Source organism: Poromitra crassiceps (assembly GCF_964638095.1).
Source record: "Poromitra crassiceps genome assembly, chromosome: 7".
In the NCBI taxonomy this organism is placed as follows: Eukaryota; Metazoa; Chordata; class Actinopteri; order Beryciformes; family Melamphaidae; genus Poromitra; species Poromitra crassiceps.
Window position 1 is genome coordinate 54,473,685 of NC_139628.1, and position 19,472 is coordinate 54,493,156.

The 19,472-nt window shown below is 44.9% G+C and overlaps 1 protein-coding gene across 1 annotated transcript; it reads left to right on the forward strand.

Moving 5' to 3' along the window:
* ajuba (ajuba LIM protein) lies at positions 1–18,317 on the forward strand. The gene is made up of 8 exons (XM_083640683.1): positions 1–2,746; positions 9,991–10,092; positions 11,120–11,187; positions 11,358–11,420; positions 12,631–12,761; positions 15,418–15,469; positions 16,478–16,546; positions 17,688–18,317. Exons 1-8 carry the CDS (start codon positions 1,129–1,131, stop codon positions 17,808–17,810), a joined length of 2,226 nt encoding a protein of 741 aa, XP_083496809.1. The 5' UTR covers positions 1–1,128; the 3' UTR covers positions 17,811–18,317.
* Positions 18,318–19,472: the final 1,155 nt, after the last annotated feature.

Consider the following 19,472-nt stretch of genomic DNA (forward strand, 5'->3'; position numbering starts at 1 on the left):
GGATTTTATTTATCTGCAGCGACTCGGTGAGCCAAGCACCACCGGCCCACCTGGATGTAACAGTCTGTAACGGCTCTCCGCTTTTCCACTATTTTCCTCTCCTCTCGCCAAACTTCTCCGCTACTCATTTGGCCGAGAGTCCAGACGGGATTTCGCCTTTTGAAAACGGGAATGAAAGAGCCGAGGAGGAGGAGAACGCACACACAGAGAGGTGTCGCACGCCGTGTGTTTTCCCTGCTAACTTAAAAAGATGTTCTTTTACTTGATCGCGACAACGTCTTTCCTCAAGAGATGAATGGCAGAAGTCGGGTGAGTCGACTCACTGTGCATCAACGGATTTATTTTCTCGTCTATTTACACTGGATCCACATGAAGAAGAAGTGGTGATAAATCAGCTTTACTAAACCTCTCCTCCCCACATTGTGCCGAAAGAAGGATCAAACAGGGGGACAGACACACCAGGAGGAGGACTACTGCACTGGACCAACCAAAACATATCAAAGCCCAGTGTTACTAAAAAGAAGATCTCAAACTAAGATACCAGCTCACTAAATGCAGAAGATGCAGGTGTGGAGGCGCATGAGGGTCCACAAAGGAGGCCCTCCGCCACCATAAGGTCACGGAAAAGTGTCCTGAATGTTGTGTCTCCTATTTATTCTCGTCACTTGCTTTGTTGGTTCTTGACTTGAACGCTTTAGAAATTGTCCAATAATCCCAATGGGTTGTTGCTCGAAGCTGCCTACCTGTCCCTGTCCCTGTCCAACATGAGGGGACAGCAGCTGACTCAGAGGACACAAGTCATGTAAGATGTCTTAAAAAACGTTTTATTTATCTGCTTTGTATTTATTTTGTGTATATAGGCGAGGGTCCTTTTTTTTTTAGCCTCTCAGTTGATTTCAAGCCAGTTTGTATTGTTTTTATTTGTTGTTGCAACAGATTCTGCCATTTCAACTGCTGTAGTGAAAACTGTCCTGTTGACTTTACTTGAACATTGCTGTTCTGCTGTACATCTTACTCCTCGCATTGTATTTGAGTAACATCGGTCTTTAACGTAGCTGTAAGATTGAAAAGCAAAAAAAACAACAACTTGACTTTGACTTAAAGAGACATACAAGTATAGGCTCCATCATGGACCGACCAATCAGCAAGTTATTGGAGAAGTTAAAGCTAACCGACTCGGGCAGTGTGAAATTCAACAGTTCAAAGAAGAAACATGACTCTGCCAACAACTTGAACAACAGCAACGGCAACGTTGGCATCTCTGGTGGTACTGGGGGCGGCGGTCTGCCACCGGCTCCCAACCCTGCAGCTGCCTCGCCCTCCAGACCCGGCCAGTTCTCGCTTGCCTCTGCGACCGCAGCCGAGGTGTGCGTCCCAGCGGGCGGGAGAGGAGGAGTGTCCTCCTCCTCCTCTCAGCAGCATCTCATCAGCCCACCTCCTGCTTCCTCCTCCACCACGGCGGCGGGCCCCGTACCTCCGGACGGCGAGCAGCCGCTCCACCCGTCCACCTTGGCCCCGCTGAGGCGGCGCTCCCCGCAGCAGCGCGCCTCCTGCTACCTGGGCGAAGGCGGCGTGGACTCCTCCCACCTGAGGCCCGCCTCCTGCTACCTGGGCGAAGGCGTGGACTCCCACCTGAGGCGCGAGTCGGGACTGGGCCCCGATGGCGGCGGGGACCCGTTGGGCTCCAAGGCGTCCCTGAACCAGCGGCGCTACTCCCTGGAGCTCCAGCAGCTGGTGCGACGACAGCAGCTCCTCTCCCAGCCCCCGCCTCTCTCCGTGCCCCCGCCGTACCCCACCGCCACGGGGTACGGCTCGGCTCCCAGGGCCGGCGGCGCCGGCTACGAAGCCGGCTACCTCCCCGAGCCGGAGAGGCACAAGCGCCTCTCGCTCCAGGAGGCGCTGTTCTACAAACGCCTGAGCACAGGCAGCGAGCTGTGGGAGACCCCCAGACCGGCGTCCCTCTCTCATCCACCACCGCACCGTCCTTCCGATGTCACGGGAGGGGGGGGCTTCTTCTACCCGCCGGGGCCGACCCTGAGCCCCTGCTCTTCGTTCAGCCTGCAGGAGTCTCTGCTGGTCAGCCCCAGGTCCAGCTTCGCCTCCAGCACGGCCAGCGGCGGCGGCGGAGGGAGTCCCATGGGCAGCCGCTGCAGCAGCAACCGGACCAGCGGCATCAGCCTGGGCTACGACTCCCGCTACTCGGCCTCCGGAGGCCTCCCCCCGCAACAGCCGTTCCCCTCCCCGCAGACAGGGGGCTCCACCGCCGGGTATGGGGGCGCGGGGGGCAGGGCCGGGGCACCCACCACCGCCGAGGCCTGGACTCATTATCTGGAGGGAGGGGTGGTGCCCCCGGGCGCCCACGATAGCCGGCACTCGTACCCGCCTGCGGTCGGAAGTCCGGCCGCCATGTGTTACCAGGCCGGGTCGGACTGGTGGGAGGAGCGACGGGCGGGAGCCCGAGGAGAGGAGGGGGGCGTGACGGGAGAGAGGGCCCGCTACTCGGACCTGCCCGGGACCCGGTACCAGGAGGAGCTGACCCGACTGCTGCTGAGAGACGCGGCGCTGGAGGGGGAGGGGCTCCTGGGGGGGCTGGTGTGGAAAGAGCACCAGCCTCCTCCGATAAAAGCCATCTCCAAGCCCACGGCCACGACGCTGGTGCAGGCCTCAGCCGGGCCCGGGCCCGTCAAGGCCCAGGAGGATCCCGGAGCCGGAAGAGAGGGCACAGACAACCGCCAGGAGTTCTTTGGTAAGATCAGTCAGACTCCTCTTTTCTTCTTATCAGCTGTTTTCAGGGCATGGAGTGGAAACGGGAAAGCCAGGGAACTTAGTGAGGAGAGAGGTAGAGAGACGTGGAAAAACCCCAATTTGAACCGGTGCAGTCACGGTTCACACAGCATCCCCTTAATATAGATGACATAATCTGCTCAGTTCACTGGGTCACGTTCCAACATCCTCCCTCAGTGTGTTATTATTGTGTTATTATTATTATTGTTGTTATGATGATGATGACTCGCTGCCTGGTGTCAGATCACAGGGCCTCCCCTGAATCTGCCTGGTGTCAGATCACAGGGCCTCCCCTGAATCAAAGGCTTTGCTGGATGGATGGATGGACAGGTTGATAGTTGAAAGAAGTGGATTGATTGATGGATGGATGGAAGGAAGGTGCCATGGAGCCTGGTGCCATGGAGCCTGCAGAGACATGCAGAACATAAAGGAGAGGAGAGAAAAACACTCTGGGCCCCAGAAACTGATCCAGACAAGCCCATGTGTTCAGCTTCACGGCCATGAAAGAGAGGAGAGAACACAGAGAGAGAGAGAGAGGGAAGATAAAAGAGAGGAAGAGATAAAAGAGAAGTGTGAGATGAAGAAAAACAGCTTAGCATTTAACTGACGCTTTGAAAATGTACATTATTGTCGAGAGGAATGAGCATAGTAAAGCTAGCACACACACACACACACACACACACACACACACACACACACACAATAGAAATATGCGCGGCTTACAACACACACTTGCAGACACACACCTGTAGCCACCCCACACACACACATGCAGACACACACCTGTAGCCTCCACACACACACACACACACACATGCAGACACACACCTGTAGCCACCACACACACATGCAGACACACACCTGTAGCCGCCGCGCACAGCTGACGTTTGAGCAGACGTTGCCAATTCGTGATAGAGGGCAAATGTAGCGCATCGATACGTGACATAACTTACATACACACTCGGTGAAGTGCCGAGACTGCCTCAACGTTCAGACGCAAATGACATGTTTCGTATAAACACACAGCTCCCACCATTACAGTGAGTCACAGAAGATTAAGGCGCAGACTGTGTGTGTGTGTGTTGTATGGGTAGAAGTGTGTAACTGTGTGTATATTGTTTCTTTGTGGCAGGGTGTGTTTGTGTGTTTCCCAGAGTGACTTCAGGCCACAATAACGATGTGTGTGTGTGTGTGCGTGCGTCTCTGTTGGTGTGTGAGTCATGTGTGCGCGCGCGTGTGTGTGTGTGCATGCGTCTGTGGGTGTGTGAGTCATGTGTGCGCGCGCCGTGTGTGTGTGTGTGTGTGTGTGTGTGTGTGTGTAGCAGCACTGCTCTGGCGTGTGCAGGGGGCGGTGTGCTGCTGTAGCCTGTTTGTCGGCTCAGGTATGTGTGCCCAGAGGGGACATACAATACTGTACTCCTCCTCACTCACAGCCATTAGACCTGAGCCGTGAAGACAGACGCTGGCGCGCTCGCGATGAGCGGGGCTAAAGCGAACGGTTCCTACGGTTATTATTAAGCGACAGGCCGGTCCGTATTTGTGAACACGAACAATTACACTCCTATAAAGCCAGAAAGCAGAGAGAGATACAATAAGACTTTGATCAGCAGGTATAAAGTAGGACTGGTCTGGGCAATATATCAATATTATATATCGGCGATATCGGGATATGAGACTAGATATCATCTTAGTCTTTTCTTTTGGATATCACAATATCGTGATATGGCGTAAGTGTTGGTTTTAAAGGCTGCGTTACAGTAAAGTGATGTCATTTTTTTGTACTTAACAGACTGTTCTACCTGTTGTTGTATTATTTGCCCCAGTCATTATATCCATATTACTGATGATAAAAATCTCATTGTGTAAATATTGTTGCACCAATATCGTTGCATTATATCCATATCAAGGCATTTGGTTGAAAATATTTGTGATATTTAGATTTTGCCCATATTGCCCATACTTGTAGCTTTGACTTAGAACTGAACATTTAAGCCACTTGATAGAAAGTGCAGAGGTATAGTGGACAATGTGTCAAATACAGAGGATTTCTGGGCCTATTCGAGGGCCCAGCCCTCGAATAAAGCATGGAGCACATCCATCAATTAGGTTGAAAAGACTAATTTTGTGGCTTAATATTGTCACAAAAAGGTAAAAAGAGAGAAAACGATCCATATGCAAAGATGTCATCTTGTGCTTATTGCTTTGCCCAGGGGCCACTTTCGTGAAATGATAGAAGGCCAGGGGCCCGTTAATAAACAAAACAATATACATTTTTCTGTAGCGGATTGTAGGTTTTTGGGGTGTCAGCCGGAGTTTAGTCTGACAATGTTGTGCACACCGGATAGTTAGTTAGGTTAAGTACATGCATAAGTGCCTGGGTAGCGAGCAGACGGCGGTATTTGACAATTTAGCAGCTAAATCATAGATTATTGAAAGATATTCCTTAATTCCAGGATGAAATGCTATAACAGAAGTGGAGTATTGGCCAGAATGACATGAACATTTGGACACTTATTCAGCGGGTATCTTGCATGTTGCGTTCAGGTGCACTGTAAAAAAAAAATCAATTCCATTCGTGGGCCGCAAGTTGAGTATCACTGGTTTAAGTGATGTATCGATAACCGGTTTGAATGATAACCGTGATCAAATTCCTTATGATAACGGTACCGTTTCAAAATTTCATGATCATTTCATGATTTCTGTGAGTGTATTAGTACTTTTTGAACAGTTTCAACACATTTTAACAAACCGTGATAATACTGATAACCGTGCTAATTCTGGTCACTATAATCGTGATATGAAGTTTTCATATCGTTCCATCTCCAGTGAGTTTAGGCTCAGCCAGGGGAAGAAATACGCCAAACGTTTCAGAAGCCTTCTTCAGCATGTCGGACCTCCTTTCTTTTCATCTTTTTTTGTGATTTTCATTGGTTTCAGTCTCGGAGGCGGTTTCAGTGCATCGGTGTTAGTTTCCTTCAGTTTACCCACATGTTGTGCCCAACGTTTAAATGTATTACCCACAATGCACCACATGTTGTGCCCAACGTTTAAATGTATTACCCACAATGCACTTTATTCTACAGCCGCGCTCGCTGTTGGTCATGGACCACAAAATGTAGCCTTATTCCTAGAAAATGCCCCTGGATGCTGTCCCAGGCACTCCAACCAATTCTTCTCTGTGGAGCAGCTCCACACATTGATATTTTAAGAACTGAAGTTTTTCAGCCTGGATCTCTGCTTTCTGGTTTTTGGCCGGGAGTTATTCCTGGTCCTAAATATCGATGGGACTGTCCAAGACCATAGGAGGAACAGAGTGTAGGAATTGTTAATTTTGCGTGGCCCTCCCTCAACCACGGTAGAAAGGCAAAAATATAGATGCTTTAAATAGAACGCAGTGACACTCTGTAGCTTGAACCACCGCCCAACTTTTCCGTGTGACTTCCAATGCTCTGACTAGTGCTGAACATGTACTTCCTTATACCAGACTAGAGCAGCAACACACAGAAGAGTTACTTATTGAGTTTCCATGGGTCTGGAATGTACTAGGGCTGCAACTAACCATTATTTTCATTATCGATTAATCTGTCGATTATTTTCTCGATTAATCGATGAGTTGTTTGGTCTATAAAATGTCAGAAAATGGTGAAAAAATGGCGATCAGTGTTTCCCAAAGCCCAAGATGACATCCTCAAACATCTTGTTATGTCCACAACCCAAAGATATTTACTTGACTGTCGTAGAGGAGTCAAGAAACCAGTAAATATTCACATTTAAGAAGCTGGAACCAGATAATTTTTACTTTTTTTCTTAAGAAATTACTCAAAACGATTCATCGATTATCAAAATAGTTGTAGGTTATTTTTCTGTCGATCGACTCATCGATTAATCGTTGCAGCTCTAGAAAGTACTTGAAATTGCTTGGATTGAAGGAAAAATAATAATCAAGGACTTGAAAGTACTTACTTACTTTAGCCTAGTGGAATCTCTTGAAGTTTGCGCCTCGTGCACTCGGTCATCTCAAAATCCACCTAGGATATAATTTCTCTGCGTCGTCATCATCAGTAGTGCTGGACAAGCTTGAAGTCGATACACTTTATCCTATCTACAGTATCACTCTCGTGATACTGTGATACTGATACTGATAGTGCATCCAGTGATTTCTTAGCTTAAATATGCGGCTGGTTGCGTAGGTGACCTGCAGTGGATACATTTTTGTTTCAATCTGTTTCGTTTGGTTTTCTTGTTTTTCCCCCCCTCCGATTTATTGCTGAAACACGTATATCACAAAATACACTCGTGTGAACATCTCTGAATTATTGGCCCGCAATTTTGGATGATCCTTAAAAGTCCTTATCTATAATAAAATGATCGTTACAAAAGAGTGGCACTGGCAACCCTGTAGTTAGTTGTGAAGGTTGGCTTGACTTCAACCTGGGTCTGTCTCATGTTGTTTCCTGGCACACGGGTCCCCAAATGCGCCGCGACGCCGTCATTTTACGGCCGTACCAAGCAGCGAAGGCTGAACTCAACATGATCTTGAGCAACAACAACAAAAAAGTAGATTATTGACCTAACCCTAACCTGAAACCTACCCCGTGACCTCCCTGGAGACCTTATACCTAAACCCTAACTTTGAAGGAAACTTTGGCCAGGAAGTGAAAGTAGTATTTTGGCACCAAGCGCATCTTCATGTTTGATTTAAAATAGGGAACAAAGATGATCTGCCGTTAGATAACGCTTTGGAGGAACTTGTACCTGTAAGCAGCCTGTCTTATGTCTCGCTTGCTTGTTTGAAGAGGAATGGCACCAAACATTTTAGTTGTACATTGTTGTTTTTTCCTGTTTTATGAGTAATTTTAAGGGTTAGGGTTCGAAATGTCAGTGCCCACTGCCCGCGAAGATTAAAATTAGATTTTATGGACCGTCATGATCCCGTACCTATTAAACCTTTCTTTTCTTTCTCTCCCAACTTGCGGCCCGTGGGCCACATTTCAGTCTGGAATATGGAATATCTTTCAATAATCTATGATTTAGCTACGAAATTGTCAAATACCTCCGTCTGCTCGCTACCCAGGCACTTATGTAGGCTATGTACTTAACCCTTGTACCCCACTGCCGCGGAATCCTCAATTTACTATTGGTCCATCTGATGGACCTTAACAGGTATCGTGTACTAATTTATAAATATTAATTTAAATTTAATTTTTTTTTACTGTTTATAATTCATTGGTAACTTCTTCCCTAATACCTCATACCAACATTTCATACCTATTCGAATTTTAACCCCTCAAATGCCAGTGTACAGTAAGTACAGTAAAAAAAAAAAAGTACATAAAAAAAAAAAAAGTGTTTTTTTTTCCATTTCCATAAAGACAAACTGGCTTTGGGTCTGATATTATGGGCAGGTTGGGGTGTTTTACAAAAGTCACCACTGCAAGATGCCTAGTATCAAAGATTTGCAGGCATGATGTCACAATAGCTATGACATCACTAGCCTATGACATCATCAGTGATGTCATGAGATGATTTTTTGTCAATAATATGTCACTGATGACATTACTGATGATGTCACAGACATTGTGACATCATCAGTGGGTTTTTGTATTTTTTGTGATTTTTTGTAAAAATAGTATTTTTTCATATTTTGAGCCAAAAATCCAAAAAGCGCATGTTTTGGACTTCCAGCCATTTTCCCCAAAAAACACAAACGAGCTTTAGTCCAGCATCTATCCTGGTCTAAAGGCTTCAAATCAGTAGTGTGGACTGTCAAATTCAGTTTTCTAATATTTTCCCATTTTTGGCATAGGAATCAGTTTTTTTTACATTTCATGTAAACTGTATGGAATTGATTGCTATGCCAAAACTGGGGGAATATGGGGAAATAGGCAAACACAGTAGAAACTACAATTTTAACCCCTTGAGTCAAGGTGAGATGTGTAACATCAAGGAAATAATGATTTTTTTGAAAAATTTGCTGGAAGTCAAAAAAAAATGTTCTTTTTGTGCAAAATTAACATTGAAATCAATGGGACAACTATGCAATGGACTTTGAGACCATGTAACTCCCCCAAAATTTCTACCAACTCCAAGGTTAGATATTAAGGTCAAAGTTCAAGGTATTTGGTCCAGGATGCCCGCTGAAATAAATGAAATAAATTAATTTTGTGAAAATTTGCTGGGAGTACCAATAGAGTGGTTTCAATGGAAGTCAATGGGTCCATCAGATGGACCAGTAGTAAATTGAGGAGTATTTTTGAAAATAGGTCTTAGGAGCGTATAAAAATGATAACTATGATTGATTTTTGTCAAATACCCCAAAAAAAATACCTAGCCTTAGTTTAAAACCATTTACTCAAAAACTGTCGAAACGGCCCATACGCGAATGCAGGAAAAGTCCATCAGATGGACTAGCGGGGTACAAGGGTAAAGGAACACTCCGCCCATTTTCAACCAGCTTTGTATCATTAGAACATCAGTAGTATATCAGAAAACTGTAAACTGTTTTGAAGTCTGTCATTTAATTTGACAGTTATTGAGTGTTAAAGTGTGGACCAGTAAATGACAGACTTCAAAACAGTTTACAGTTTTCTGATATACTGCTGATGTTCTAATGATACAAAGCTGGTTGAAAATGGGCAGAGTGTTCCTTTAACCTACGGTAACTAACTTAACCTAACTAACTATCCGGTGTGCACAACATTGTCGGACTAAACTCCGGCTGACACCCCAAAAACCTACAATCCGCTACAGAAAAATGTATATTGTTTGTTTATTAACTGGCCCCTGGCCTTCTATCATTTCACAAAAGTGGCCCCCGGGTAAAGCAAGTAGAGTATCCCTGCCTTAAGCAGTTATAGTAACCTGTGAACTCAAAACTCCCAAGAGCAACATATACACTCTTCTCTCATACTAACAGTCAAAAAGTCATGTTTGCCCTCTTTACCAGAGCTTCCGAACGGGGGGATGAGGAGTAAACAGGCTTTTAACCCGGCTTTTAACTGTGTGAAAATGCCCTCGGTGGTGCGAACGACAGGATTTACAAGTGTTGACACTTTGCGTGGTGCTGGATTTCAGACACGTCCTCTCGGAATGCGTCGTAAAGCTAAAGTGTTAAGAGCCGGTGTGCCGACTACTCCTCCACTTAATGCTGTGTTTGCATCTGTTGTTGTTGTTGTGTGTGTGTGCGTCCCATTGTGCTGTGTTCAGGGACCTGCGTGAAGTGTGGGAAAGGCGTGTACGGGGCGGATAACGCCTGCCAGGCTCTGGACAACCTCTATCACACGCGCTGCTTCACCTGCGTGTCCTGCGGTGAGTCCTCCTTCTTCTGTCCCCTCCCAAACCCAACAATGAAGCAGGAAGTACGTTTGCGCTTCTGCTGAGCTTCTGTCACTCCTTCATCTACTGTTTACTATTCAAATTACAGCCCGACCCATACTGAAGTTTTTAGGCCGATGCCGATACCGATATTGGGGAGTAGAAAAAATCCGATATCGATATATCGGCCGGTATTCTTATATTAAATATACACATTATATTATACAATGTTTTTGCAATGATCCCTCAGATATCAAACACTTGAGAAAGATATGACTTGAGATATGTCATGTAGGCAGGATATTTTACAGCTTATCAATAAACTTTATTGTCCAAGATGACATCAATGCAATGAAACAGTAAACTGAACTGGGAATTTAATCATTATAAATAACTAGACATAGAAAAACACAAATAGAACAAATATAAAATATAACTTGAGTTAAGAAAAAAGATCAAATATACACAACATGCTGTCTATGACTTAAAAAAAATAAAATAAAGAAATATCGGCATATCGGCCCGATATTGGCTGATAACCAATATATCGGTATCGGCCGATAATATCGGTGGACCAATATATCGGTTGGGCTCTAATTAAAATGTACCCGGCAGGTATCTTTACTGAGGATGCTCGCCCATCATGATGTCTGCTTGCATCGTGGTCCTCAAAGTGGGGTCCAGGGGGACCACTAGGGGGTCCTTGAGGGGGCTCCGGGGGGTCCCCACCAGGAAAAACGGATGGATGAATTGTTAAACTTCACCGTTATTCCATTTTACAAGAAGTCGACACAATTAGTGTTGAATGACTAGTTTTGACACCGTTATCTCTCTCGTTACCAATCATGGAATTCTGGACAAAATCATATCTAACAAAAAGAAATCTCAGATTTTGAGTCGGAGAGACAAAATCTCATCAAATCGGGGTCCGTGGGTTTTTAATGTGGACTAAATGAGGGGTCCTCGATATGGTTGAAAATGACTGATTGTCTCTTTGTGTTCCTCCTCTCTCCTTTCCCAGGACGCACCCTGAGAAACAAGGACTTTTACAATGTCAATGGCTCTGTGTACTGTCAAGAGGATTACATGGTGAGAGAGTTAAGGTCAAAGCCAAGAAAGACTTATTTTCCTCATCTCTGTAACACACACACACACACAGACACACACACACACTCCAGCTGTATTCAGATTAAAACGACTTCATAAAATATCAAATTGAGATTTATTTCCCGTGCTAATCGTTTGCCTTCTTATCACAGTTTTCCGGTTTCCAGGCTGCTGCTGAGAAGTGTAGCGTGTGCGGCCATCTTATTCTGGAACAGGTGAGGGGAGGGGTGTGTGTGTGTGTGTGTGTGTGTGTGCGTGCGTGTGTGGGCGGGCATACGTGCCACATGAAGAAGTGACCCAATAGCTCCTAAGCAAATGTTTTGATTGAAAGATGTGGTTTAAATCACGTCGTCGATGTAAAACAAGTCCTATATCATCAGTGTGTGGTGCTCAATGCATTCCGGGGGTTTTGTGTCGAAGAGTTGTAATTTACTTTTTTCTGGTGAACCAACTTTCCCTCCGCCCGCCTCGTATATACTTCTACTGCAAGTTAGTGGTTTTCCTACGTTTCCCAGAATGCCTTTTGACAACCGTCCCGAGAACAGCACGCAGCATTCAGCTGTCGCCTGCTTTTACATCTGCTCAGAAATTCAAGGTGTATCACTCATAGCTAGTGATACTGTGTTTTGGGTTTAGGGTCGCGGTTGCTATGAATGCGTGTCCAGTGTGTCGCTGACAGGGCTGCTCAGTTCATCAGATTTTAATCTCAATTACAATTTTGGATTCCCGCAATTATGAAAACAAGATCATCGAGATAAAACAATTATTATTATTTTTATATATTAATATTTTAGTTGGCCTATTTATTTATCTAACAATAATAATACTTTTATTTTCCATTTATTTCCTTGTTTTAACCTTAAATTATATTTAAAGTTCAAAGACGTCCAGTATTTAAAAGACACATTTTGCAAATGCATGATGTTGCCAAAGTCAGAGTAATCACGTTAAATAATCGTGATCTCAATATCAGTCAAAAAATAATCGTGATTATGATTTTTGCCATAATCGAGCAGCCCTAGTAGCTGAGTCCATTGACCTCTTAATAATAAGTTCTGGACCTCCCCTCTCAGAACCTGCAGGCTCTTAATAATAAGTTCTGGACCTCCCCTCTCAGAACCTACAGGCTCTTAATAATAAGTTCTGGACCTCCCCTCTCAGAACCTACAGGCTCTTAATAATAAGTTCTGGACCTCCCCTCTCAGAACCTGCAGGCTCTTAATAATAAGTTCTGGACCTCCCCTCTCAGAACCTACAGGCTCTTAATAATAAGTTCTGGACCTCCCCTCTCAGAACCTACAGGCTCTTAATAATAAGTTCTGGACCTCCCCTCTCAGAACCTACAGGCTCTTAATAATAAGTTCTGGACCTCCCCTGTCAGAACCTACAGGCTCTTAATAATAAGTTCTGGACCTCCCCTCTCAGATCCTGCAGGCTCTTGGGAACTCGTACCATCCAGGCTGCTTCCGCTGTGTGGTGTGCTCCAAGGCTCTGGACGGCGTGCCGTTCACCGTGGACCAGAACAGCAACATCTACTGTGTGGCGGACTACAACAAGTGAGACATGCCATGCGTTTGAATGCTTTTGTTGTGGGGAGACGTTAGATGATCCATGGTGGCTCAGCTCTAGTCATATACCGTTGGCGTGTTCCATTTGCACTGGGCACCGGGGATTTCCCAGTTGAACGACGTCACACCCGAGTTGCCAGGCTAGCCGTTGTTAGCAATACCAGTTGATATCAATGCATTTCAAAGGTATTTTGAACATACAAACACCGTAGCAACATGTCCACAGATAGAAGTTATATACAGTATGGTGTGTGTACGACGGATTTAACAAGACGCAAATAAAACAGAAGTGCAAATAACCTGTATATCACTACGTTTTATGACTGTTGATGCGGGAGCTGCCATCTTGGATTTTGAGGTCAGGGTTGGTGAGGTTCCCCGTAGTTTCGGAGTAGGAAATCCGAGGTCAGGTGACGTCACATTCCCGGTGCAAATGGAACCCGACAAGAGATCCCACAACATCTGGGCTTGGAATCTGGCCTGGAAGCTTTTGTTGAATGTCACCCGCATCTCTCCATCTTTCCGTCTGTGTCTAGTCTACTGTCAACGTTCATAACACAAACAGTTCTAAATAAGCAATAAGCAACATTACCATGTTACAAAACAAGTAGAATACCCCTACTCCTACTACTCCACCTAGACATGTTATGCACCAAATTACTCACAATGCATTTGCTGTAGTGTAGCCGTTTAATGTTCTTTACAGTGGGTCCAGACAGTTACAGTGTAGCTGTTTAACCCATTGATACCTGATGCAGCATTTGTGTGTGTATCCCTTTAAGACGCGGTTCGCGGTCTTAAAGGGATACACACACAAATGAGGGATATACACACAAATGCTGCATCAGGTATCAATGGTTTAATGTTCTTTACAGTGGGTCCAGACAGTTACAGTGTACAGTTCTAGTGTAGCTCAGAGCCGTGTAGGTAGAAGAGTCCCGACATCTCCATTCACTCCAATGGACCAGTTTTTTTCCAGGAAGTAAGGTCCTGGAACTCGTGAGTAAAAAAAAAAAGCAGCACTGTCGAGTTGCAGCAAAATAGACAGTTTGTGTTGTACTCTGAAAGGGTTTTTCATCCCTTGAATGAAATTGTACATTATCAGCTTTATTTTAGCATGCAAAAGTAGCGCGAGACCCATTCCTGGCTGTTCATTGGCTAATGAGTCTCGCATTTTGGTCCTCCGCTGACGCCACTCTCTGTAGAGGACACTAGTGTAGCTGTTTACTGTTCTTTACAGTGGGTCCAGACTGTTACAGTGTAGCTGTTTAATGTGCTTTACAGTGGGTCCAGACTGTTACAGTGTAGCTGTTTACTGTTCTTTACAGTGGGTACTACAGACAGTTGCAGTTGTTTCAGTGACGCATCCGGATGAAGAAAAATTGGGATTTTGCTCATGTTGCCATCAGATCTTTAAAACCAGATGGAAGTGGGGCGGGCCTTGTATTGTGATTGGTTGTCTGGAAGCAGTCCAGCCACATTGTGCCCACAAACAGTGTATCTAGATGCAGAAGCAGAGCAGAAGACACGGGTTAAAACAGAACACCTGGAGCCGAGTGCACCAGCTGGGCGTAAAAAAGTAGGTCTTAACTGTTACGCCGGTCTTAGCTACGCCCGACGTTGTGATTTGAATTTACACCGAGTGCACCAAGCCTGACTTACCACGGTCGTAGCTGCGCCCGGTCTTTAGGCTGCGGACGTGCGCGTCCACGTGGATACGTGCTTGTTGCCAAGCAACACACTTCTCTCAGACGAGCACGAGACAGCTGACAGACAGCTCCAACTCAGCTCAGACTTATAGAGTTGTATTCAAAGCGTAGAAACAACGTTCTCACAGCTCAATTTAACAGCGCCAACACAAAAACAGAATCACAAGTGCAATCAGTAATGAATGTGATGGCGGACTGCGCACTGCGGGCAGTTGAGAAGTCAGGAAGAAATGGGAAGATCTTCCGACGCATCGGCTTTTAAAAACCCGCCGACGAGCGGAGGTCCTGCGCACAAAACGTCCATTTACAGCACATATCGATCGATATCTTTGGAGAAGATTCCCCCGCATCACAGGACTGAACGGCACTGACAGCACAGAGCTGTCAGTCCCGACAGCGCAGATCAAGATGAGACAGCTGCCAGTCAGTGTATGGGTACGCATTGGGTGTAACTTTTACGCCTGCTCCATACCAGACGTAAAAGTTACACCCAGGCGCAGCGCATACAGGGCTTAAGACTACATGGTGCACTAGTCATAAAATTAAGTTAGTCGTAACTTCGAGTTCTACGTCGGACGTAGCGTTACACCTACTGTAGGCGTACGCCCAGCTGGTGCACTCGGCTCCAGAGGAGATGCAGAAACGGCCATCTTCAAACCTAGAGTGGACATATAGTGATGTGACCTCATGTTTTATTGACAGGTGTAACCATAGCCATCAACTACAAAGGTACTACAATGTAGTACCTTTGTATGTAATACATACTTTATCACAAGGATTTAAACTTTAATCGGCATGTTACTTTTGGAAAGTACTCTTTGCATGCATAGCATTTAAAAAATGTCCCTTCCTCATCCCATTTCCTCCAGACATGACTCCGCTATCTTATCACTCCAACATAGAACAATCAACCTTTTCCCTGTGTGCTCTTTCAGGACGTTTGCCCCAAAGTGCGCTGCCTGTTTACAGCCCATCTTACCTACTGAGGTAAGTGCACATCACTGTGTGTGTATGAAGCCGTTTGAATCTGAATACAGCTGGTGTGTGTGTGTGTGTGTGTGTGTGTGTGTGTGTGTGTGTGTGTGTGTGTCCGTTCTCAATTGCCTGTGCCCTTATTGTATTTGTGGCTTCAGACTAGAGTGGAATATAACATTATCTGCAAATGCATTTTTAACCGGTGCTCTTTTCCTTATAGTGACATAGAACAAGTGTCAGAATAAGCTTACATTCCTAATTCATCACAACACAACACAACAGGGGGCAGTGGTGGCCTCAAGGTTAGAGAAGCGAGCTTGTGACCCGGTTCAGTCCCGGGAGCGGCAGGATAAATCTGGGTGGGGGGAAATGAAAAAGTCGTGCTGCTTGCCCCGCCCTCATTAGTTGCCCCGCCCTCACTAGTTGCCATATGGGACAATAGTACGACGAAAGTTTGGGCAATCACAGGAAAGGGGTTTCAAAATCTGATGAACTAGCATTTTCTCTGTGATTCACAAGCTACCTGACACAGGATCTGACTTGTCCTGCGCTTTGGAAAACCAGACCCAATGGCTACTCCGAGCAGGATGATTTGATGTTTGACCCGAGTGTGTGTGTGATCTTTGTGTCTGCTGACGAGGGCTGTGAATCTTCACTGGCCTCACGATTCCATTCGATTCTAATTCATCTGTCAACGTTTCGATTTGATTCCACGATGCATCTCGATACAGCTCCAAGTATCACATCCTCAATGTTCTATATTATTACTGCACATGGCTACTTTTTCATCAATTAATACAAGCAGTCAAGATAAATATCAAGGCCCTTTTTTACTTAGAAAGTGCCTTAAAATCTGAATGCCAACATAAACGACTCAACGATTCACCTGTCAACAATTTGATTCGATTCACACGTCCGCATCGCGATGCATCGATTAAACGATTAATTGTGACACCCCTACTGCTGCTGACCCTACCTCTGACCTGACGTCTCCACCGCTCTCTCCTTTTCCCATCACAGGGCAGTGAGGAGATCCTCAGGGTTGTGTCTATGAACAAGGACTATCACTTTGAGTGCTACCACTGCGAGGTGAGTGCAGCCTTCAGCTCAGCGTTCTCACGGTCATGGAAAGTCTGGAAAAGTCATGGAATTTCAAAATCTCACTTTCCGCCCTCAGTCAAATCCGTGAAAGTTTTGGAAAGCTTGTGGAATTTTGTTGTGCGTGATGAAATTGTTACAGTGATCTTCCGCAGGTATGCAACATGACGCAGCGACTCCAAATCAATACCAGAAATGATTACTACACTGAACAAATAGGACACTCCTCGTTATATTGGATTTTAGTCGTTGTATTATATTAACTAGAAATATCATGTGCGCTATGCACGCTAATTACTAATGTGTCTGCTCAACTGCGCATGCGCGTAGTGAGATATTTCTATCTAAAGTGCTAAAATCCAATAGAGGTGTGTCCTATTTGTCCAATGTAGTCAGAATTTCTGGTATTGATTCAGAGTCACCGGCACCGCCTCACGTTACATGGAAATTCTATTATGCATCCTTGAAAGGGTTTGAAATTGTATCCATGTAAATGAGTGGGAACCCTGTAAAGAAAGATAGGTGAAAAGAGGAGATATCCGCACACTGGAGCAGCTCCCAATATTGATTGACTACAAATGCAACGTTTCAACCTAAACAGTGGTTCTTCATCAGGCAAATAGCAAAACTGTTGGGGTTGAAAATTGACCACATAACACTGTCTGTCAGTGACGTCACGTCTTATATTTTGACCAAAGTTGGTATTAAAAAGACAAAAAAATGCGCTTACTGAGGTATGATCATCTGTTCAAAGTCAAGGCAATCTTTAGACAAATATTTTCCCGTCCCATTCCCAAGATTGTTAGTAGAATTAACTTGTTAAAAACAAAATGTAACATAATGCAAATTTGATGCCCCTTTTGGGCCAAATTTATATTTGAAATTCAATTATTTGATTTGCGTGAAGTCCTTGAAAATGAAAAACATTGTGCTTGAAAAAAATCCTTGAATTTCGTTTTGTAACGTCTGTATGAAGCCTGTGTAAAGACACCAAGCTCGTTGATTTTGTCCAAAGGATGTCATGTGTTTTGATGAAGAATATTATCATGTAGTGATTTGATAGCTGACCTCACTTCCTCATCTGCATTCCTGTTCTTATCTATATGTGCGCGTGTGTGTGCCTCTTCCTCAGGAGTGCGGGAAGCAGCTCTCCGATAAGCCGGGCTCCCAGTGCTTCCCTCTGGACTCGCATCTCCTCTGCCACTCCTGTCACATGACCCGAGTGTGCACCACACACAGCGTTCCCCCACACTGACTCCTGTCACATGACCCGAGTGTGCACCACACACAGCGTTCCCCCACACTGATGCACCCCTATGCAGCTATAATACTGTACGTTATGTAGTCTTAAAACAGTCGTTCTCTTGGTTGAATACTTGCACACAAACACACACACACACATTCTTAATTCAAGTTTTGCTTTGGAGATGAACTCACACATGAAACTGCTGATATTAAGACATTTCCACTGGTTGCTTATGATTTGGTCTTGGATCAGTCCCTTTATCACATCTATTGTCTGCTGTACCTTTCATGCTATTTACTGTACCATAGTTATGAGGGAATGGGAATGAAACTACTGCTTCCCCCCGCCCCCCTCCCCCCAACCCCCTCCCTGCCCTGCCCCAATGTGGCTACTGTTTGCTGTAGAAGAACAAGGGATTTTTGCTTAACAGTTTTGTAAATTTAATATTATCGCTAGCAAAGAATTTGCACTTAAAATTACTTTTACTGTATGATTTGTTACAATGAATCTGTACAATTTGGAACAAAAACATTCCTGTATCTTGTAATTAATAAATGTTTTCATTTGTGTTCCAATCATGTGTTGGTGTTATTGCAGCTGGCGGTAAGACCTCAGTGGTTTGATTCTGTTGCCCCTTTATACTGTACCTGTTGCTGGAAAACGCATACAAGAACATTTTTACTTTCAAAAGGGCACTTATCTGGTCAGAGGGCAAAGGGCAGGTGCTCTAGCACCACCTAGTGTCCATCTGTGCACGTCCTTGCTTGCTCACCTCTGTGGAGGTCGGGGGGACTGGGAGGCTTGAACCCATAACCTCAATACTGCTGAACAATCAAACCCTCTGATCCACTGGGTCACACTTCTTAACCCTCATGATGGATTAATTAATAATCGCCTATCCTGGGTTGACTTGAGTGACCATTTTTGGTCACTTATGTTAACGATAAATCTGTTTTTTTTGTGTGCCCCCTCAAACGACATACATACCCAAATGTTTATTCATTTTCAGAATTTTAACCCTTTATAAGCCAGTTTGTCTTGATTATTAAAAAAAATGCTTTGTTTCAGCTTTCCACAATTTCCCACAAAATACAATTCTACGGGAATATTTTTGGGTTGGATTAAAACAGGTTTTCTCAGAGATTTTCCAGTATTTCGTGTGGCTGTCACCACTTAAAACTGACTGAGGCTCGAACCCATGACCTCAAAACTGATGGGCAGGAATCCAACTCTGAGCCACTGTCACACTTTTCTCAGAGGTTTTCCGTCTTTTCGTCTGGGTGTCCAAATTGTGTGTGGCCATAGGTGTCAATTACAATGGGGACATGTCCCCACCACTTTTCAACACAGAGTGACACCCTTGTGTACTCTGATGTTGAGAATTCTGGAAATTTGAGTCTGGAAAAGTTGTTGAAAAAGTATGGCATTTTGAAATGGAAACTGTGTAGGAACCCTGATACTACAATGATAATGATCGAGTCAGGCAAATCTTTAGGCGTAGCCTCTGGGCTGTGTATGTAGTCTTGCATTGAGCTTCCATGGATAAAATAGTTATAGATTTGTCATTAGATGGTCGTCTACTTTTGTCACTGATGGAGAAGTGACTCGCTTCTGCAGCGTGAAACAATTTCTTCTTGTGAACAATGAGAAAGAAAGTAGCCCAAAAATAAC

Excerpts from the sequence above, each read along its gene's own strand:
- ajuba (XM_083640683.1), top strand. The coding sequence starts at position 1,129 with ATGGACCGACCAATCAGCAAGTTATTGGAGAAGTTAAAGCTAACCGAC. Across the intron at positions 2,747-9,990 it reads CAACCGCCAGGAGTTCTTTG|GGACCTGCGTGAAGTGTGGG; the intron begins GTAAGATCAGTC and ends TGCTGTGTTCAG. Across the intron at positions 11,188-11,357 it reads ACTGTCAAGAGGATTACATG|TTTTCCGGTTTCCAGGCTGC; the intron begins GTGAGAGAGTTA and ends TTCTTATCACAG.